The sequence below is a fragment of the Myotis lucifugus genome, unplaced genomic scaffold (assembly GCF_000147115.1).
Source record: "Myotis lucifugus unplaced genomic scaffold, Myoluc2.0 scaffold_126, whole genome shotgun sequence".
Taxonomy (NCBI): Eukaryota; Metazoa; Chordata; class Mammalia; order Chiroptera; family Vespertilionidae; genus Myotis; species Myotis lucifugus.
Window position 1 is genome coordinate 274,314 of NW_005871174.1, and position 23,246 is coordinate 297,559.

A 23,246-nucleotide genomic window follows, 5' to 3' on the forward strand; every position below is an offset into this window, starting at 1 on the left:
GCTCAGTGAGGGGCTGAGGTCGTTTCAGCTGCCACAGCCCTTCAAGGTGGGGATCCGCTGGGTGCCTGCAGCCTGGTGAGGGCTGAAGGTCGTTTTCAGGCTGGACATGCCCCCCGGTTACACAAGCTCCCAGCCCTCCTTTTTTACTTTTTTCTTTTTTTTTCCAGCGCCTCCTTTAGTGGAGGCCATGCCGGGCTGGAAGCAGGTATTTGGGATTTATTTATCTTCTATAATTGAAACTTTATAGCCTTGAATGGAGCCCAGGGCCGGTCAAGGCAGGCAGGAAGCTTGGCTTCCTCCATCGCCAGGGGCAACCCAAGCCTCCTGCTCACTCCGGTTCGGTGGCTGCAGCCATCTTAGTTGGGTTAATTTGCATACTCGCTCCTGATTGGCTGGTGGGCTTGGCTTGTGGGTGTAGCAGAGTGGCAGAATGATGAAGTGATGTTTAATTTGCATCTTTCTCTTTTATTACTGTACATGTCACTTCAATAAGTTCAATATTTTTAAAGAAAACAGACAACATAAATAGTAAGAATGAATAAAAAATTGATCATTTAATTTCACTATAAGTTTTTGCAGAGTCATTTTAACATTTAAATTATAAATTTGTCAAAGACAACTTTCTGATGAAAGTGTGATTGGTAGTATCAGGTCACATATCAAACGAAGAAAGGAGGATTCAAAGTTTTCAAAATAAAATTTTATTTTCTGACGTTATTTTATTTAACAGTCTCCTTTATGTAACATAATATAAATCTATTTTTGTTAGTGTTGTAAAAATCAAGTCTCCATAATTTGTTTTTTGTATTTATCACTATTATTATCAAAGAGACCATATCACAGAAATATATTGGCTAAAATGAAATTGACACTCAAAGAATTGATACAATTATTGTTCTATAGTTCAGTACAATGGAATGCTTTTTTTTAAGGTAAATGAAAATTTCCCTGATATTCAACTAAAATATATAAGCCAGCATTCTAGCTCATACCGAAATTCAAATATGATAGGAGTACCTTAACCAAAAGGAACAAACCGATGAGACAAAATGTCTGTAACATTTGTCAGCTTTATAGAAATATTAGTACATCCTTTTGGTCGTTTTGAATGGGTTTTTGGGGGGATTTTTTTGTTGTTTTTTAAATATGTTTTTATTTTTATTTAGAGAGAGAAAGGGAGCGAGAGAAACATCAGTGAGAGAAAAACATGATTGGCTGCCTCCTGCACGGCCCCTACTGGCAAGCAATCCAGGTATATGCCCTGACCTGGAATCTAACAAGTGACCTCTAGGTGCTTGGGTCCAAACACTGGACTGCTGACCAGACTGAATATTTGCCTTTTCATTTGTGTTTTTCTGTTGCTTTATTTGAAACAGACTCTCAAATTATACTGTCCTCACTCCCTCCCCCACCAAATCTGGATCCACCCTTGTATAAGCAAGAAACCAACTATATGTAACAGAAGAATAGTGAGTTCGTCTGGGTTATAAAATCAAGAATTTTGTACACAGTGTTTTTTATGTGTTTGCTTGTTGTTGTTGTCTTGCTAATGAAACAAAATTATGTTGAACAAAAATAATTGAACAAGTGAAATATTTTAAGGAAAAGAGATTAAAAAACATGCCTCTTTCTTCACAAAACTACCCCTGCTGTCCCTTGGCTCACATTCAGCCTGCTGCTCTGTATTCATTGAGGGTTCAGGAAACACAAGCCACCTGAGGAGGGACCAACCTGGAATTCTGAGGACAGGTATGGAGGAACCTCAACTTTCTTCTCAGGTCACCTGCTCTCCTGCCTCAGTTAAAAAAAAAAAAGAGGGTGAGGTAAGGGAGGGCCGGGGGAGACCCAATGATTCAGTTCTCAAAGAAGCACATGGCCTTTTGATTTGGGTTCTTATCAACCCGACCCATAACTTCTTGGCTGTAATATCTGGCATGACTTTCAGCTTTTAAAGAGAACAGTCAGTATCTGGAGGAGCCAGATGCAGGAGGAACACGCGAGGAAAAAGCTAGGACAGCTGAGAACTTGTCCCCTGTCTGCTGCACAGGAGTCACGGAGACAAGTAAGTTCGCTCCTACACTTGCTCTTCCAGGCCCATATTCCTTAATATCAACAACAACAACAGGTGCCTAGATGCACACCCCACACAGGCAGCCCGGGCTTGGCACTGAAGGGCAGGGGAGAGTGGGAAGCTAGTACTGGGCCTGGCTACCAACACCTCAGTGTCTCTGTTTGGATCAGAGGCCTCTCTGTGAAGCGACCAGCCCCCATCCACCTTGTCTCCAGGGTGAGCTGCCCCTCTGGCACCCTCCGAGGGCTACACAAACAGCCCTCCATAGGGGGAAAGAGGGGGAGGAAAGCATCCTCCCTCAAATGCGAAAAGGGGTTAAATCTTTCCTGGGATGGATGGAGTAAACCCCATCCACTTGCACACCCTCCTAGTGGAGTCTCTCTCCATCCATCTCCCTGTCCCTCCTCAGACTGTCCCTGACCACCACCACCTCCTCCCCGACCCCCACCTCCAGGCATTGGAGAAACTGAGAGAAATAGTGGTCCTTAATTTACAGACAATTTAAATCTTAAGAGATTGACACAGATTCTTTTTGTATTAGCAATAATTAATATCCCAAAGGTAGCACAAAGCTCTGTTATATAGAGTAATTCAATTTCATGCTCACTGATCAACTGTTAGAAATACCTATAAGATCTAATAGTGCTTGCTTACCAGGCATTGTTTCTAACATGTGGTCCATACATGAACCATCTCAGAATAGCCTGTCATACTTGCTGAGAAATCAAGGCTTGGGGTAGTTTTCACCATCACTTCAGATGATGGACTCTCCTGGGGAATAAACTTTGGAAACCATCTAATGCCACACAGAACTATTTCATTTTACTTCTTTATTTGAACTTACCAACTTTTGTATTGGGTACTCCAGTTTACTTGCATTTAAAAAAAAATTTTTATGAAGTCATCTATTCTGACCAAAATTTTAAATATTCAGTTAAAGAAATAAATTCTGTAATTCCTCCTGTTTATACCCACTATGATGAAAACAGTAAAGTAGGGCCTCACCAGCTGTGGGACTCTGGCAGATCTGGGCACACCCTAAAACATGCTGGCTACTGCCTCTCTTCCTTGTCAGCCTAAAAGTAAGGAATAATGTCCTTTGATTCCAATTAAATGAATTCATGCACCCATTAATTTATCTGGGTCCAGTAATGCTTTGGCCTATTGTGTGTTTTTTAATCTTTATTGTTGAAAGTATTACATAGGTTCCTCTTTTTCCCCATTGACCCCTTCTAGCCTGCACCTCCCCCTCCCCCAGGCCCTCACCACACTAATGTCTGTGTCTACTGGTTACACATATATGCAGACAAGTTATTTGGTCAATCCCTTCCCACCTTCCTCTGAGATTCCATAGTCTATTCTGTTTACATGTTTCTGGATCTATTTTGTTCATCAGTTTATTATGTTCTTTAGATTCCATATATGAGTGAGATCATGTGACACTTGTCTTTGTCTTATTGTGTGCTTTTAAAATATATTTTTATTGATTTCAGATAGGAAAAGAGAGGGAGAGATAAAAACATCAATGATGAGAGAGAATATTGATTGGGTGCTTCTTGCATGCCCTCACTAGGGATTGAGCCCATAACCTGGGCATGTGACCTTGATTGGAATCGAACCCGAGACCCTTCAGTCTGCAGGCTGATGCTCTATCCACTGAGCAAAACTGGCTAGGGTTGTCATATTGTATTTTGAGAAGGAGCCACATTCTTCATCTCTTCCTCTTCCTTTCAATGTCTCCCCTCTTCCAGCCCTCTCCTGCTCTGGGATTCACTAAACCTGTCCTCCTCAAGGTCAAAGATCACATTTATTTCTCTTTCTCAGAGAGGCAGACTTTCCCTGACCACCCTCTATATAAACTCATCTAATATACATATACTATGCATGTTGCTTATTTGCTTTCTGTATTGTCTGTCTCCTCGCACTAGGATAGAGTTTCATGAGGCAAGAATTGGTATCCATTTTGTTCACCACTTGATACTGAGCATATAGACCAGTGCCCAGCATATGGTAGTTACTCAGAGAATATATGCAGTTAACAAGAAAACAAATCACCATGGAACTCCTGGTATCTTCTCTGGTCACTCCTCATCTCCTGCCATGTCCCATTCTGCCTCAACTTGCCCCCAATATGTTAACCTTCTAAAGGCTCCATCAACAGTGGTTTGTTTTTCTCATTATAATCCTTATATGCATCACATGGGCAAGGTTGTTTTAAGGTTCATTTATAGATCAATATAATAATGTACATAAGGAATCTGTACCAGGCCATGACACACTAGGCTAAATATTTATCTTTTAGAAACATACAAAATGTAGGAAACTGATATATACTCTCCAGGAGTGTAAAGCTGATATGCAAATGACCTGTGTAAGCATTAGATAACGACTTCAGGATCTTGTGTTGTACTGAGTTGTTCCTCTGGGTTACAGCTCACCATGGCCTCTGAATGTACCCTGATGGATCCCATCTGTCTGGTGGAAAATCAGAATAATCAGCTGACAGTAAACCCAACAGCACTGGAGATTCTAGACAAGATCTCTCAGCCTGTGGTGGTGGTGGCCATCGCAGGTCTGTATCGAACAGGAAAATCCTACCTGATGAACCGCCTGGCAGGAAAGAACCAGGGTGAGTATTGTTCCGGGGCAGCGCCATTTGCTTGGAGACAGTGATAACAGAGGCTGATCATGCCTCTCTCGTGGTCATCCTTAAAAAAGGCCTCATTCCTCCCAGTGAAGAAAACTTTTAAGTTTAATTGCTAGATTTATAACTTCAACCCCATCTGTCCACAAAATGTCTCCCATTTCTTCAGTAATAAAGAGTTCCCTAGCCCTATCAAAGATCCACCCATTAGTCAGCTCAGCTCCAGAAAGTATTCCCTTCCTTTCTCCTACATTACTTCTGCTCTAAACTCTAGCATACAAATATTGTTCAATAGTTGCTTTTTTTTTTAAAAAAGGATAGGAAGTAAACAAATAGCAGTGTATTCTGTATATCCCATATTTCAATGGGGCTACCATCCAATTGTTTGCTTCATTTCATAGCAAAACTTTGATGAATTAGAGCCCTCTCTCTCTCTCTCTCTCTCTCTCTCTCTCTCTCTAAACTCTCTTTCTTTGTTGACAACTTGTTTTACCTCCCAAAGCTGAGACCAATGACTTCCAATTATACCCTGCCTTTCCTTGCTGGGGTAATGGGAACTTCAGATTACTATGGATTAGTCAGAAAGCAACCAAACACTATCACATGTAGAAGAGCGCAGACCACCTCAGGCTTTATATTCTGTCTGGGGAATATACTCTGGATGTAGAAATTGAATGACTTCAGCCATGCTGACTCAACCTCCCCTAGGTATTTTATCAAGTTCATTTCCATTCTTCATTGAAGGAGACATTGGAAGATGGCAGATGGTCAAAATTCTAAACTGTGGGACAAGATATATCATCAGTGGGTTCCTTGGCATATACCCCACACTCTCTCCCACTGTGTATTTAATTTCTGCCTTTGGAAAGAGGATCTAGAAAATATCACAGGTTCTTTCTCTTTCCCCCTCCATTTTGTCACCACATGAAGCAGTGAGCAAAGAACTCATCATTTTTTAGAAGAGAAAAAAAAATTTGAGGAAAATACAGGGATAAAGGGGAGGTAAAAATCCAATAAAAGCTGCAGTATTATCCAGATCCTGGCAGGACTCAGATTACCTATTTGGGGGTACTGAAGAACATTTAATGAGGGATGATTTACAAAGGCATAAGCACAGCACAAAGAACCAATGTGGGATGAGGATGCATACAGAGAGTGGCAATAGCAATGGCCAGGTAGACTCTAAAACTACTATTGCAGATGTGGCAAGCAAAAGTAGATAACAGAATGTGGCAAAGACCAGAGATATGGCATGGAAGGGGGAGTGACCAAAGGTAAATGAACAGAGGCACTAAGACACCATGGCTCACTAGGAGGAAAGTGAGGAGAACACATGTCTGACCTCTGATCTCTTTTTGATGCCTCCCACTGGTTGAAATCCACCAGAACCTGAAGGACAAGGGAGCTCTTCAGTGTCAGAAAATAATATAAAAGTCAAGCCATGGCTGGGGGGGCGCAACTGGTTGGAGAATGGTCCTGTACACCAAAAGGTTACAGGTTTGATTCTGGGTGAGGGCACATACCTAGGTTGCAGGTTCAGTCCCAGGTTGGAGCGTGTACAAGGGGCAGCAAATCAATGTTTCCCTCTCTCATGTCAAATTTTATCTCTCAATCTATCTACCTGCCTAGCTATCTCCCTTCCTCTCTCAAAATCAATAAACATGTCCTCGGATGAGGAATATATATATATAATCAGTAGAGGTTATATTAATTATGTAATGTGACATAGCTTGAACTATTACTGATAATATGAGGTAAATAGAGGACATAAAGTGTTTCTTGAGAAGGTCCTTAATATGTACAAATATTGGATAGGCTGTTCTTGATGAAATGAAAGCAACCTTTCTCCCAGCCTGGCACTCACATTCTGACAAGTTTAACCAATGTAACCTATGGGCAGCCTGGACTATCTGTTGTTACTCTATACGCTTTCTCCTCTTTCTTTGCAGGTTTTCCTCTGGGCTCCACAGTGCGGTCTGAAACCAAGGGCATCTGGATGTGGTGTGTACCCCACCCCTCCAAGCCCAACCACACTCTGGTCCTTCTGGACACTGAGGGCCTGGGCGATGTGGAAAAGGTAAGGCAAATAATTTTTTGTTCTTGATACTCCACTTACATTTCAATTTGCCACCTCAACTTTCACGATGTATTTCTCTAAGCTACAAATTTAATTAGGAATAATGAAACAAACTTCTATTTTGTAGAACTTACTTTCTTGGTAAATTCAATACTTTGATTAAGAATAGATCTTTTTATTTTTACACTGGGGCAACAAGTACAAGTTAAATACTTATTGGACAGCTGCATTCAGGGCTTTATGTTAGGTACTGCAGATATGGCAGTGAATGAAGCAAAGACCAAGAGCATAGTTGAGAATTAAGTAATATGCCGTGTTATCAGGGAATATAAAAATTGGGATCCTAACCCAGTCATTCCCAGAGGAACTATAGTCCATGGGACCTACTAGTTAAGTTGTAAGAGATTAATGGGGTTGGAGGTAGGACCCATGAAAATGGATTACAGTGAAATAATCTACTTGAAAATCTCCAGAAAAGCTTCAGCTACCAGTAATATGTATTTGTTAAAGATGAATTTTGCACTGACTTCTCTAAAAACACGAATTAGACCCACAAAAAGCACTATTATGGGATAATATAAGTATTTTGTATTTATAGTGTGACTTGCAATTCAATATTTTCTCCTTATTTATGTTAGCATGAGTCAAAGTTGAAAGTAGTACTAATGCACCTTTGGTTTCCATTACTGAGAAGGAAAAAAAAAAAGATGGGGAAGGAGAATGAATTTAGAAAATCTAAATTTAAAAAGCCTCTAGTTCTGTGGATAGTTTTCTTTCCTCAGGGGCTAACAGTCCTGCCTCTCTGGTTCACATAAGCATATTTCTAATTTACTATAATTTTATTGGTGAACTCACTGACTCGCTCAGTCCTACAACATTGGGGAAGGCTTGATCCAGTCCATCTTCCACAATTGCTTCTGCCATCCAAGTGAAAAGCTACAGTGACCACATTTCAAATGTCTTAGCTCTTGCCATCTGGGGTGATTTTCTTGGTGTGATTTACAAAGTGCTGTCAGTAAAGGAGTGCTTGAGTTGAAGAGGGATCTGATTCAAGGACACATCTTGTGTAACTTAAGCTTTGACCAATAAATACTTTCTTGCTCTCTATTTCCCAGTATAGTAAGTACTTGAGTCCATCATCCATGTGCTGGGACCTAGGTGAGAAAACCTTTGATTTAAGCTGGCTGGGTTACTAACCTTGGACTGTAAGAGATGGTTTTGAGTGTAAAATTTATAATATACAACCTAACTTTTAAAACAGTTTTTGAACTAGTCAGTTGTAGTTGTAGCTCACTACCCTTGTTCTGTTTTTTTTTAAAGAAAGTAATAGACCTAGGAAAATCCAAATCTGATGTATTACTACAGAGTTAGAAGAGGTTGTAAGGGCACTCTTTGACACCAAGTTCTTTTGATAAATGAGGTTTTATCACACTTCTTCAAGAACTACAGTCTTCAATTGTGCTTTCCAATTTTCTACATACTAAATGCTGAATAGTTTTTGAATGAGCTCTTCACTGACATATTTCTTATGGCCTTCTATGTTCCAGGTTTGCTTATAAATGAGAGCCCTCCTTTTTATTATAAAACAACAATATTCGCCATGTTATTTTCCCAAAGTCATCCAATAAAACTACAAAATGGTACTGGAAAATATTCAGTAGGTCAAGGAAAAAAATGACAAAAGGTTTTACTCAAATGTTTTAATCACATTTAGCATTGACATCCCTTTGAAGAAACATGAAATTTGTTTTTTACCTAAATGATGAAGATTTGTGTTTTTTTAAAATGTAGATAATATTTAAAACTAGAGGCCTGGTGCATGAAATGTATGCACTTGGGTGGGGTGGGGGCAGTGTTCCTCAGCCTGGCCTGCACCCTTTTGCAGTCTGGGAGCCCTTGCGGGATGTCCAACTGACAGCTTAGGCCTGGAAGTGAGCCTAAGCTGGCAATCAGGCATCCTTAGTGTTGCCATGGAAGCGGGAATGCTCCCGCCACCGCCGCTGTGCTCGCCAGCCATGAACCCAGCTACTGGCTGAGCAGTGCTCCCCCTGTTGGAGTGCACTGACCACCAGGGGGCAGCTCCTGCGTTGAGCATCTTCCCCCCAGTGGTCAGTGTGCATCATAGCAACTGGTCATTCCACTGTTCGGTCGATTTGCATATTAGCCTTTTATTATATAGGATAGCATTATGATAATTCTGTACATGAACTTGTACTTTTAACAACAGATCTGGATTGTTATCCTTGGCTTACTGTGTAACTAGTATTGTGTGGTTCACACAATACTATGACTTTGAATAACTAAGGGTTCCATTAAGTTAGCACTTTATTTGGATAAAAAAAAATTAGCCAGTCTCTGTTTTTCTTCCATGCTTAATTAGAAGTGAAGGGTAGAGGCCCTCCAGAGTCAGCAGTTCATTTAAAGGTCCCTTTCTTAAAGGATGTCTCATGCTCTCAGGTTTTTCATGCATTTATTTCTAAGTACCTCTCAGTCACTTGAGGTGAAATGCTTGGGTAGCTTTTCCACATTGGAGTTCCTCAAACCTAAAGTTTTTACTAGTTCCTAGTGTTTGGAACACTAAGGCTGTTGCAGAGAGAGTACAATTCGTACATCACAGGCCCGAGAAGGCTTCATGGTTTCTGACTGAAACACAAGTCAGCTTCTGTAGCTTAAGGTTTCATTTCCTACCATTGTTCCACTTGTTTTAGATCACTTATTACACTGGGCTCCCTTCCAGTTTTATTTTCATTGTTGTTTATGTGATGAAAAACATAATCCTGTAATTTGACTTGAGCCATAAGACACAATTTAATATTAGCTCATCTTATAGCTATCAAGCTTGTTTTGTGGGGGAAAAAACAAAAAAAACAGACTAAAACCTAAGTAAGTCTAGACTTAGCCAGTTTAGGTGTAATTTTTATGTTAATGATGGATTATATTATAAGATGAGAGATAAGTTGGGAAAATGTGCCTGTTGAAGGAAAGATCAGTGCATTTATACACTTAAACTTTTCATTACTGTGTTTCCATCTTAGAATACAGGCATCATTTACAGTTTGGCTTTGAGAATATTTCTTTCATTAAGTTTATAGTAAGTGTATTTTTTAAAAGAAAAAACTCTTTAACATTTTCATTTATTTTTACGTCTTTAAAGTAAAAGTTTGATTAAAATGGTAATTTTTTGCCCTGGCTGTTATGACTCAGTGGTTAGAGCATTGGCCTGCACACTGAAGTGTCAAGGGCACATACCTCGGTTGCAAATTCAATCCCAACCCTGATTAAGGTGGGAGCGGGTGGCAACCAATGGCTCTGTCTCTCTCACATCTATGTCTCTCTCTCTCTCTCTCTCTCTCTCTCTCTCTCTTCTCTTTCTCTCTCCCTCCTTCCCTCCCTCCATTTCACTCATTCCACTCTCTATAAAAATCAATGGGAAAAATATTCTCAAGTGAGCATTAGCCAAAAAAAAAAGTACTTTTTTAACTTTTAGTTTTCATTTTATTTTTTGAAAATCAAAACAAACAAAAACAATAGACATCTAAGTCCCCTACTGTAATGCACTTTCTAGGGTGACCCTAAGAAAGACTTATGGATCTTTGCCTTGGCCGTGCTTCTTAGCAGCATGTTTGTCTACAACAGCATGGGCAGCATCAACCACCAGGCCCTGGAGCAGCTGCAGTATCCTTCCAGGAACCAAACCTCCATGTGCCATGGAGGCTATGGGAAAACTGAGACTATTTTTGACATTGTGGTTTCCTCATGTCAATAATCATGGTTGAAGTAAAAAGAACACTGGGTGAATAAGAATGTTAATAAAAATTGTTTCTGGGTAAGATCTGGAAATTTTGGTGGGGAGCATTTCTCATTCCTTAACTAAGATCCCAGCTATGTGACTGAACTAACAAAGCTAATCAGGACAAAGTCCTCTCCCAGCTCTGGTGAAGTAGATGACTCAGCCGAGTTTGCAAGTTTCTTTCCAGACTTTGTTTGGGTTGTACGGGATTTCACACTGGACTTGAAGTTAGATGGACGCACCATCACTGAAGATGAGTACCTGGAGAATGCCTTGAAGTTGGTTCCAGGTATCAGAGGATGGTCTGAGTGGCAGAGGGTTCAGTGGGAAGTGTGATAAACTGAGTCCTATTTCTCAGCACTTAAGGTCAATCTTTATTTTTTATCAATTGAAGCCCATGTTAATGGTGGTATGTGTATGACAGGTGGGCATGGTTTCAGTTGTTATTATTACTGAAAAAAACTCAAGTGACCAGAATTTAAGCTGGCTGAGAAAATGTAGAATACATTGTTGGACAAAATGATTTTAGAAAAATTGACACCATGAAAAATAACTTAGAGGATTATAACCGGTGCTAAAACTTTTTAAGGCTAAAATATTTGTGTTACTTACTAAGTTCAGAGCTCACCTACTAGTATTTCTATTTAGCAAAAAATGCTCATTAGTATGAAAGATGATAAACACAGAATCACAAACATATCAAATGACTTTATTTTTGAAATACATTTCATGTTGTGTATTTTAATAGCTTGCACGGTTACATTCTTAATATAAAAGATATTTGTATGAATGTTTCCCCCCAAAAAAAATAATTGACAAATCATTCCTATAAGACTTTCAAATCCTTTATTATTTGTTTTTTATAACATTGCTCTCTTCATTCTATAGCCTCATACAATATTTTGTAATATTAAACTCCTAACACTGAGTACATTTAGCAGGGAGAATAATAGGTAGTACCTAAGAACAGATTCATTTTTGCTTATTTAATAATTTATTTATTAATTCAAGAATCATTTATTGAACAGCTGATATATGCCTAGAATCACACTGTGTGACATTGTCACATTCAGTATAAACTGATATAGAAAACGGGTGAGGTCTCCAAGTGGCATTAGGTTAACATTACTTTTTGATGATGTCTGCTAAAAAAATCTATGAATGTATTTATATTGCTTGGGGTTTTTTTAACTCTTATTTTTTGTAGTTTTTCATTACTGTTCTGAGTATTGTCTATCCTTCACATGAAACTTTTCCCAGAAGTATCATAAATATCCTTATTTCTACCAGAAAACAATTCACTGTTACTTTTGAGCCCACATTTTATTTCTGGCCTGAGGACTATAATACCAAAAGTATTTCTGACCATTTTGGAGATTAATCTATCATTCAAAAACAATAAACAGTTAAACCATTGGGCACATTGGAAGGGCTAAGGAAAATAACCATAAGTTTCTTCACTTGGGATAGATGCCTTCCTCCTGTCTTCTCCAGAAGTACTTTCTATGTTCCTGGCGTTGGAAATAATAAATAAATAAACAAACAAACAAATAAATAAATAAATAAATAATAAATGTAAAATTTCTATGCTTTGGTAGATTATTAGCATTAGGTTGATTTGCATGATTAAATAAAAGGAGACTTACAGGAACCAGTGTTACAGTGATGCAAAAATCCCTGGAAATGAATGTTTTCATCTCCTTGCCTGAAGACTGCCTCATCAGTGATTAGTGTTTTTCTTTTTTTAGGCAAGGATCACCAAACCCAGAAGTCCAACGTGCCTAGAGAGTATATCAGGAAGTTCTTTCCAAGGCGGAAGTGCTTTGTCTTTGACCAGCCTGCAAATGACAAAAAAGTATTACACTGTATGGAGGAGATGTCAGAAAGCCAACTAGAATGGAATTTTCAGGAGCAATCCAAAAATTTCTGTCAATATATCCTTACACATGCAAAAACCAAGACTCTAAGAGAAGAAATCATTGTCACTGGAATCGGTGAGTCTTCGTTGTTACAGCAAGTTTCTCAGCAGTTCAGTGTGTGTGATTGCACTTTGAATTTGTTGGTAATTTGTTTCCTTCTCTATGTGATGTGGAAAACCAGACATTCATGCCACATATAGACATGCATGTCTTTTCATAAAAGTTTCCCTATATGAGCGATTGTTGAAGCCTACTGTGTCTCATGAAACTAATACACCAATGACATAAGCACAAGCTGCTGTTAAGGGCAGGAATCTGCATGATGATGATAAGACCAATGAGATGGGTGTGTCTTGTTGAGGATACACAAGATATTTTGAGAATTTACACCAGTAAGAAAAAATATATAACAGAACATAAGCCTCTGAAATCTCATTAGCGTTTGAGATGAAATTTTTACTATAGCTTTATGTGCAAGCTAGATTCACAGATATGCCAACTGGGCAGACACACAGTGCCCTATGCTGAGATGGACCTGGGCTTGGTTTAATGTTTGTGTCACTGTCCTGAAATTCTTGATTTTTTTAAAGGAGCCCCACATTCAGTTTGAAATAGTGCCCACAAATTACCTACTTTACTTACCTATAAGATAAACTCATTTTATATATTCAAAGGGAAATTATTCTAGGAAATTCTTGAATGTGTTGGATGAGATTATTATTTTCATAATAGAATGTGATGAATCCAAAAATCAATAAAAGAATGAAGAGAATAAACAATAATGTCATTATTTAAAGTAGACACATAAAAATAAAAGGAGGAGGCAACAAGGAGGAATGTGGAGAGAAGAAAAAGGAAAAAGAACCCTTCATCTCAGTAAAATTGCTGCGATTTTTAGAATGCTGATCTTGAAAGCTTGTAAAACAGTGAGTGAGAAATTCCTTTTAATTTCCTAAATATAATGTGTCATTCAGGGCTGGGGACTCTGGCAAAGGCCTATGTGGATGCCATCAACAGTGGAGCAGTGCCTTGTTTGGAGAACACGGTGACAACTCTGGCTGAGCAAGAGAACTCAGTGGCTCTACAGATGGCAACTGACCACTACAGTGAACAGATGGCCCAGAGGGTGAGCTTCCCCACAGACACGCTGCAGGAGCTGCTGGACCTGCACACAACCTCTGAGAGGGAAGCCATTGCAATCTTCATGGAGCGCTCCTTCAAGGATGACGACCAGGTGTTCCAGAAGAAGCTTATGGTAAGATATCTAGCATACATCCTCCCTGAAAACTGCCCTTCTATAATGATGCCTAGATTTCCTTTTAGTGACTCCCGAGTTCATGTGTTTCTAACTGTAGAATGGGCCTGGATTGTTGTGAGTGATTGACCTCTATATAGGATACTGTACATGCTTTTTCTAAAAAATTATTTTTTATGTTCTATTGTTGCAAAACACATAGTTCTTTAGGTCAGATTCCAGAACAAGATATGGGTTCCCTGCTCAGTGTACCACATGCTGAAAACAAGGTTCAAATGGGTTTATATGATCAAATGAAGGTTCTGGGAAACTCCCCTCCATCTTCAAGCCAGCAATGATTCATCATATCTTTTTGTATTGTTTCTAAATTCTGTGACTACCTACTCTGCCATCAACTGGAGAAATCTTCTTTTAAAGGGCTCATGTAGTTAGATAATGCCCACCAGAAATTTTCCATCTTAAAGTCAAGCTGGGTTGTATAACATAATCTAATCATAGGATTAATACTCACCATACCCATGGGTCCAAGGACTAGGTAGGGAGTGGACACCAAGGGAGAGAACTCTTAGAAGACATCAAAATTCTACTCACTATCAGCACCTTCACTGAAAGTTTGTCTTTGAGTGTGCCTTTGACTATTTTACAGGTTACAAAAATCTCTCAGTTCATATAGAATAAAAGCAACTTCATTAAAATGTCAAAGTCCAGCAAAAACATTTTCTTTCTATATTTTTGCACAATCAAACCCTCATTGAAAAAAATTAGGAGTTGCTTAAAACTCTGTTCAGAGACTGTTGAACTTATTAGTGGGCAATTGATTTGCTATGTATATATTTTATCCATAGCAACCCAAGTTTGTAGAGGAAAGTCATATTGAACTCTCCATTGCTCATTGTTGGTCAACCCTACTACCAATAAAGGAACCATGCATAAAACTGGGGTGCATATTTGAATGATAATAGGGAGTAAATCATAAAACTTCACATCCAAAGAAAAATAAATGTTTATAACTATACTATTTTCCCAGTGCATGAATTTGTGCACATTGAAAGAAAATTAATTAGAAGAAATAAATCAGTGTTCACCCTTTCTCTATAATAGACGTGTCAACCAAATTCATGATCAACAGTGACAGAGCAAAACACACACATGTGATTGATTGGCACCAGTGAGAGCTTTATATGTACTGCACATGTGCAAGTCAACTTGGCCATATATATAATGTGTTTAATTAGACCAGCTTTCTGTGATGTAGCTAAATTTTTTCCAGCCCAGTGAAGCACCCCAACTTCTCTTTCAGGTAATTGTCAGCAACACAGCAGTAAATATCAACATGAAGTAGATTATTGTTGTAGATTTTGCAGGGAGAACAAAGGGTAAATAAACGATTTAACTGCAGCAGTGTTTGACTATATTCTGTGCAGTGAGAAAACCTGAAGTCATTTCCACCATTTCTTACTTCTTTTCAGTTGGGTCAAGTTTCTAAGCTTTCTAAATCTCCATTTTCTGGCTAATGAAAAGAAAATAGGATTCCACCAAGTCTCCTATCTTATCTACCTACTCCAGGACTTCTGGGAGGATCAAATTAAATAAAGCACTAGAAAACACTTCACAGACCTTTGGTTAAAGTGTGAAATGTTTCCACCTGGCTGTAAAGCCTGGGCTGAAGAAACTGCATGGAGACTAGTTGTTGCTAGGGAGAGGAAGCTGGGTATTGCTGAGTGATGTTGTTACCTGGATGGACACTTAGCATATTAGCCTTTTATATAGATAGATAAAGTGAGGATGTTAACAACTTATTGTGGTGATCACTTCACAATGTATACAAATAATGGTTCACTTAGTTGTATACCTAAAACTATTATAATGTCATGTGTCAATTATATGTCAATTTGGGGGGAAGGCACCATGTCTACTGACCTCATAATTTCACAGGGGTTGGACCTGAGCCAAAGTGAATAAGGGACTTTCCATATGATGCCTGGCATTCCAATTCCCAGTCCACCCTGATGCCATCACACTGCTTCTTTTAGTTTTTTTTTTAATTTTTTCGATTACAGTTGACATACATTATATTAGTTTCAGGTATACAATATAATGATTAGAAATTTATATAACTGACAGAGTTATCACCCCAATAAGTATAGTACCCTTCTAGCACCAGACAAAGTTATTACAGTATTATTGGCTTTATTCTCTATGCTGTACTTTAAACCCCTGTGACTGTTTTTATAACTGATAATTTGTACTTCATAATCCCCTTTCCTGTTTCCCCCATCACCCCAAACTGCTTCCCATCTGGCAGTCATCAACTTGCTCTCTATATTTATAAGTTTGTTTCCATTTTTTTTTACATTTCCTTTGTTTTTTAGATTCCGCATAAAGTGAGATCATATGGTATTTGTCTTTCTCTGTCTGCCTTCTTTCATTTAGTATAATACCCTCTCAGTACATCCATGTTATCACAAATGGCAACATTTCATTCTTTTATATGGCTGCATAATATTCCTTGTATATATATATGTACCATTTCTAATTACCTATTGATAGACACTTAAGTTGCTTTAACATCTAGGCTACTGTAAATAATCCTGCAATAATGTAGGGTGCATATATCTTTTCAAGTTAGTGTTCTGGATTTCTTCAGATAAATACCCAGAAGTGGAATTGCTTGAGGAGTCCTATTTTTAATTGTTTGAGGAGTCTCCTCACTGTTTTCCATGGTGGCTGCACCATCTTAAAATTCCACCAACAGTGCATGATGGTTCCCTTTTCTCCACATCCTTGCCAACACATGTTGGTTGATTCATTGATGATAGCCATTCTGACAGGTGTGAGGTGATATCTCATCATGGTTCTAATTTGCATTTCCCTGATGACTAGTGATACTGAGCATCTTTTTATGTCTTTTGGTCCTCTGTATGTCCTCTTTGGAAAAGTGTCTATTCAGGTTCCCTTTCAATATATTAATTGTGTGTGTGTGTGTGTGTGTGTGTGTGTGTGTGTGTGTGTCTGTCTGTGTGTGAAATTGTATGAGTTCCTTAAAAATTTTGTGTATTGACCCCTTATCAGATCTATCATGTATTATTGGCGAATACCTTCTCCTGTTCACTGGGGTGTTTTTTCGTTTTTGTAGATGGTTCCAAACAATTTAGTTTGATGTAGACACATTTCTTTTGTTACCCTTGCTTAAAGAGATATACGCAAATATATATATATATTACTAAGTGTGATGTCAAAGACTTTATTCCCTATGATTTCTTTTAGGTTTCATATCTTACATTTTAGTCTGTAATCCTTTTTGTGTTTATTTTTTTGTATGGATCTGTTCGGTTTTCTTAATACTATTTACTGAAGGGACTGTCTTTACCCCATTGCATATTCTTGCTTCCTTTGTTGTACATTAATTGGCCAATATAGGGGGAGGTTTATATCTGGTATCTCTATTCTCTTCCATTGGCCTTATGTGTCTGTCTTTATGCCTGTACCATGCTGTTTGGGTTACTATAATTTACTGTATAGTTTCATATCAAGTTGCATGATACTTCCAATTTTGTTCTTCTTTCTTAAGATTGCTTTGCCTATTCAGGTCACTGCTTCTATCAGACTTAGAGTTGCTTAGCAAGAGGTACAGGGAATGCCAAGGCCAACCACTGCTTTGTGGGGGTTTCTAGGCCTTTCAAAGATTTTAAGACAGTGTCGGTGTGAGCTAAGACTGGCCACTTGTGTGGAAAACCTACTGGAAGCAATTGGACCAGGTAAAAACTGGAGTAGTGTCTCAAGAAATTTCCATTGTAATCTACATATATAAAAGCCCAGTGACTGAAGAGTAGAATGACCATAATGACTGGAATGGCTAGTCGCTATGAGTTCCACTGCAGCAGCCAACTGGCCCTATCTAGGACCTGATCAGCCTCCCCAACTGCCTGTGGCCCCTCTCCCTGGCTACCCTGCCCCTGATCAGGCCCCTCATCCCCGATTAGGGGAGGGGCTGTCCGGCCCCACCCTTGATTGCCCCTCCCAACACAATCAGGGACTGGGACGGCCGGCCAACCACCTGCAGCCCCTTCCCTTGCCTGGCCAACCTCCTGGGGTCCTTCACCCCAGGGCCAGCCCCTTGATAGGCCTAGATTGCCGGCCAGGCTGAGGAACCCCACCTGTGCACAAATTCGTGCACCAGGCCTCTAGTATAAATTATGTTATCCATGTTATTAGAGAGCTCAAATTTGGTTCCCATTTGTGCCTGCCAGCTGGGTGGGGAGAGTGCTTATCAAAGGAGCCATGGGCACCTGCCCCCACTTCTCCCCAGAGAGGGCCACCCTGACCTCTGCCCCTGCACCATAGCCCTGACACTAGTCAATTACATTTCTCCCTGTATATCCCTGGAGCCTTTCAAGCTGCTTCCCTTGCAAGACTAGGTCAAGTGAGTCATTTCCTAAGCCCCTCAAAGGGAACACCTGAGACTCCTGAAGCCCTCCTCATTCATTCACAATCCCTCCAGGTTTTCACAGACAGACATTGGAGGAATTTCTCTTTCTGGTAATGGTTTCTTGAAGTGGGAAACCGAGTGTGGGCTGGGACTCATCATTCCACAGGAGGACTCTCAGCCACTGAGATATCCCTCCTATTCTTAATTGCCACACATAAGTGTGAGACCTGCGGGCTCCACATCTCTGTGCCTCCTACCAGTTTTATTGTGGTGTCTCTTTATATTTTTCTTTACAGGGCTTCTTTTCAGCTAGTCTAGAGATGGTTCTTGATGGTTGTTCTATGATTTAATTGTAAATTTAATGTGGTCCTGGAGGAGATGAGCACAGCAGTTGCCTACTTCACCATCTTGACCACAAGTAAGACAGCTTCTTACAAAAAGATCACAGTTGGACCTTCCCTTCTAACAACTTCTCTCCTTTGGGTTTCTCCACATTTCCCTGCCAGGAAACCATAGCCATGAAGAAGGAATACTTCTTGCTGCAGAATGAAGAGGCATCTGGAAAATATTGCCAGGCCCAGCTTAAGCAGCTTTCAGAGCCCTTGATGGAAAGTATTTCTAGGGGAACTTTCTCTGTGCCTGATGGATACAAGCTCTACTTAGAAGCAATGGACAAGCTTGAACAGTCCTATACCATGGTACACAGGAAAGGAGTGAAGGTGAGGAATAAAAAGATGGGAGAAGGATAGGGTATTGGGGTCAGAGGGTCTTGTGGATGCTTTTTTAAAATCTAAAACCACACCGCACCATTTATGGGAAAAAAGCAAAGCATGGCAAGACTTACATTTTTCTCTTTTCTATCCATAATAAGTTAGAGGCTTTTACATAAACCAGAAATATTTCTTCCTAAATATGGGATTTATTATTATCCAAAGTCTAGATGAAATAGAACATTTGTTTTATTTAATAAACAGTGTAATAGTTTTGTGCTAAGTATAGAAGATATATGCTTAAAGAAACAACATTCTCAAAAAGCTTATGACCTTACTGAAAAGGGACATATAAATATTCAATTGGATATGATGGGATATGGTCATCATACAAGTATACACTGATAGTGATGCTGCTGCTGCTGATGATGATAATGATAGTGATGCCTAACATATATTGAGCACTCACTTTCTACTACACGTATCATCTTAGGTGCTGTGTTTGGATTATCAATTTATTAGAATAATATCATCTCCATTATACACTTAAGGAATGAGATGCACTGAGAAGCTAACACATTACCTACAAGCCGACAGACAGCAAGTGGTAGAGCTGGTAGAGCAGGTCTGTGTACCTGGCAGCCATTCAAATCTCAGAAGGAAGTTTAGCAAAGCTTCCTGGAAGAGGAGGGAGAAGCTACAATTTGAAGTATCAATACATGCTACCTGAGTAAAGAAAGGGTAGCTGAGCATCCAGTCAGAAGAAAAAGAATGTGCAGAGATTGCAAACAATGCAGGATGAGTGTAGAACTACATAAGCCTGGATGTCTGTAACCTGGGGTGGATGGTGGCTGCAATATTAGGATAGGAAGCTGGAGAGATAGGAAACAGGTTGCTATTGAGGGTTTTATTCTAACTAAAGAGGTTTGATTTTTTTAATGGCTTTTTTTTATTTAAGAGAGAGAGAGACATCAGTTGGTTGCCTCCCACACATGCACGGACTGGGGATAGAACCCACAATCTGGGTATGTGTCCTGACTGGGAATCAATCCCACAACCATTTGGAGTAAGGGCCAAAGCTCCAAACAACTGAACCACATGGGCCAGGGCTCGGTTTTTTATTGTGACTGTGAAAGAAAGGGAACCACTGTGGGATCCTAAGAATGATGAAGAATTTACAGGGTCAAGTTCGTAGTTTTATTGAAGAAGACTCCTTGCTCCTCCTTTTTTTTTTTCAGGCACATGAGGTATTCCAGAACTTTGTACAGTCACAGGCTGAAACAAAGGAATCCATCCTGCAGGCAGACATAGCCCTCACTGCTGGGGAGAAGGCTCTAGCAGGTACAGGACAGGGCTCTGATCACAGAGGGGAGGGGAGGTTCCTGTAGTGCCTGCAACAGGTGTGAGAGCAAAACCCTCCTGAAACAAGGCGCTTCCTGTCCTGTTAAACAAGTCAAGTGAACTGAAACTAACCCTGGGTGTTCTGGTAGCTCAATCAGCCAATTACTGCCTTTCCATCACATTCTCCTTACCATTTTAAAATCCCTTTAGTCTCTGAGCTCAGGAGGGTACAGCTGAGCATAAATTATTTTCTTTCCTCTGTAAAACCCTTGGGGAACAGCTGAGCATGCCAAGAATTGGGAAGCTGAGAAGGAACAGGAGCTGCTAAGACAGAAACAGAAGGAACAGCAGGAAAAAATGTATGCTCAAGATAAAAGCTTCCAGGAACACCTAGTCCAACTGAAGGAGAAGATTAGGAGACAAAGCGAAAGGCGCCTGAAGGAGCAGGAAAGAATGCTGGAGCACAAGCAGAAGGTAAGTCCGGGTGCGGTCTGGCCAGTGGATAGAGGACATTCAACAACCTGGGTCCTCGTGAAGGAGAGGACAAAACATTTAACTGAAGTCATAAACCCTGAGGGAAACCCAAAGGCATATGAATCAGTGAAATGCCAAATTAATCGGGTCATTGTAAAGCCCTAAGTCTACGACTCAGCACCTTCTGTGGCATTAGAGTCTGCAGGGTGCCAATGACATGCCCCTGACTCCTGAACTGGCTCATCGTGCCCCCAAGTGAATAGGACCTTAGTCCTTCAGTCCTTAGGATGTTTGCTACAACCATCAAAGAGACTTCATGTAGATCTATCTGGTGGAAGATGTCAGATTGTGCCTGATATGCTATAAAAGATGCAGAAAGCTCTCATGTTTGCTGCATTCGTTTCCAGATCTGCCTGATTTATTCTCTGCACCCAGAGTAAAATGCATGCTCTGTCCTAATCTGGAGTTTGATAACCAGTGTACTATAGAGAGTCAGAAATTCCCATTATGTGTTACATGTGTTACATGCGTGTAGTCATCCTACTTCAGTGGAATCAAGAAATCATTTGAATTGAACCTCCAACCTTCCCAAAGAACATCCTCAGGGCGGGAACAGTTTTCAAGCATAGTTGTCAGGCCTGACCCAACCCAGCTCTTCCCCACCACCAGTGAAATCACACTGAGGGATCTTAGAAAGGCTTAAAGAATGGATACTCCCACTACGAGGTCCAAATATTTGGAAATTTTTGGTCAAATGTATCAAAGAGCATCTAAGTTAGTAGAAAAATAGAACATGTGCTTAGCTGCAGCAGTTGTTAAATACAAAGTGCTGCTGATTGGGATTTTCAAAAGGGAATTCTCTCCTCTTCTACAGATTCAAGAAGAACTACTTATTGAGGGATTTGAAAAGGAATCTGAGAAGATGAGGAAAGAGATAAATCAATTAAAAGAAGAGATTCAAGAAACTGAAAACATCTGGCCTTCAATATTTGTAGAGCTCTTTTATATGGCAGCCAGCGTACTACTTGAGCACTCCCTGGTCCAATGAAGAAAATAGGCCAGTTTTCTTTTTTAGATAGGCCGAGAATGTATAGCAAAGATATTATACAGGGCTCCTTATGTTATAACAGCATAAAACTGTGGCTCATTTTATCAGTCTGTGTGCCATGGTAGTTTTGCCCAAGAAAAGTTTAAAAATAAAGAGTGATTACCAAAAAATACCAGGGTCTGATGTACAAAACAAAACTAAACAAAACAAGCTCGCTTTTGATTGAATTAATTAATTTAAAGAAATGAAAAACAAGGTAAAAGATGATTCATTCATAGTAAATGTTTAAGTAAGGCAGAAAGACAAATGGTATGATGAGGAAAATGTTGGCAATCTGTATTATTATTATTTCTTTTATTTCTTCAGCTATAATGATCCTTATGAATGTGAGAGCAAAGAGCAACAAAGATATTTTTTAAATGGGCAAAAGTATAAGAGATAAACATTTAACTTTACTGATTATAAAGATATGCGAAGTAAAAGTAGAAGGTACTTGTGTCATCTGTCAGATGGACATTTTGATAGGACATTAGGTTGGCAAAGATTTCAGGAACCTGGCAGTCTCTCCTATTTGCTAGGGACAATGCAAATGGTGGCAAATACACATCAAAATTTTAAATGCTCAACAGAAAGAGTGTACTTATTACAGCAAGAAACAGAAGTTACAGGATGTGCGTCTTAACTTTGTTGTCCTTTGGGCATCTCAATAGGTCCTGGAATTTCTCCCTAATTTATGTTCAGGTATGAAGTCTACTGGGATGTCCATTGGAATCATCTCCAAGTTTCTGCCCCACATTTATAAAGATGGTGAATTAGAAGGAAATAATTTTTTCAGGGTCAGCTCAACACTTTAAGAATTCTTTTCAGCTGTGTAGGGCTTAAGACCTTTGTGGTTAGAACGAACTGCTTGTAACAACACACGCTGTGTGTAGTCTATTGACTCTGGACCTTTGCACACAGGACACAGACTTCTTAAAGACCCGGCTGCTCAACCTGCTCCCTTTATTTGCCAGCTTCTGTCCCTCCTCACCCACTGCTATTTCCTGGTTTCCTGAGATTGCATCAGGTTTCTTCCTTGGGCTAAACATTGTACTGATCTCCCAGCTACCACAGCACTTTCATATAATTGCAAAATTAAAATGACCTGTTTACAGCTGTCTCCACTACTACCTCGTGATCTCATCTACTTGATAATCTTCGTCACTGTATATTTGGCTCCCACCACATACACACCAGGTGTTCAAAAAATAGAGGTGATTCTATGAGCTTCCATCCAACAGGGCCCCAACTAGCATTTTCTTACTATATTTACTGCTCTCTAGGTTCTCAGAATAAAAGACACAGCTTTAGGAACTAGTGAAGTATGGACTTAATGAGGCAGAAAGGATATGAACACCCATCTGAACCTGCTGCCCTGCTCTTTCTGGGTTCTGGTTTCTTCAAGCTTCTCTCCCATGACAATTTCCCAGCAATGAGGTCAGCACCTTT

At 39.7% G+C, this 23,246-nt stretch overlaps 2 protein-coding genes across 2 annotated transcripts in view; both read left to right on the forward strand.

The window, feature by feature from the left end:
* Positions 1–23,246, forward strand: part of LOC102432009 (guanylate-binding protein 1-like) — a 208,557-nt gene that overhangs the window by 83,564 nt on the left and 101,747 nt on the right. The window lies entirely within an intron of this gene.
* Positions 4,511–21,798, forward strand: LOC102431694 (guanylate-binding protein 7). Its single transcript, XM_023758241.1, has 10 exons — positions 4,511–4,700; positions 6,665–6,792; positions 10,358–10,467; positions 10,675–10,871; positions 12,331–12,576; positions 13,476–13,756; positions 18,692–18,904; positions 20,134–20,236; positions 20,517–20,710; positions 21,585–21,798. The coding sequence occupies exons 1-10, from the start codon at positions 4,511–4,513 to the stop codon at positions 21,756–21,758; spliced, it is 1,836 nt and encodes a 611-aa protein (XP_023614009.1). The 3' UTR covers positions 21,759–21,798.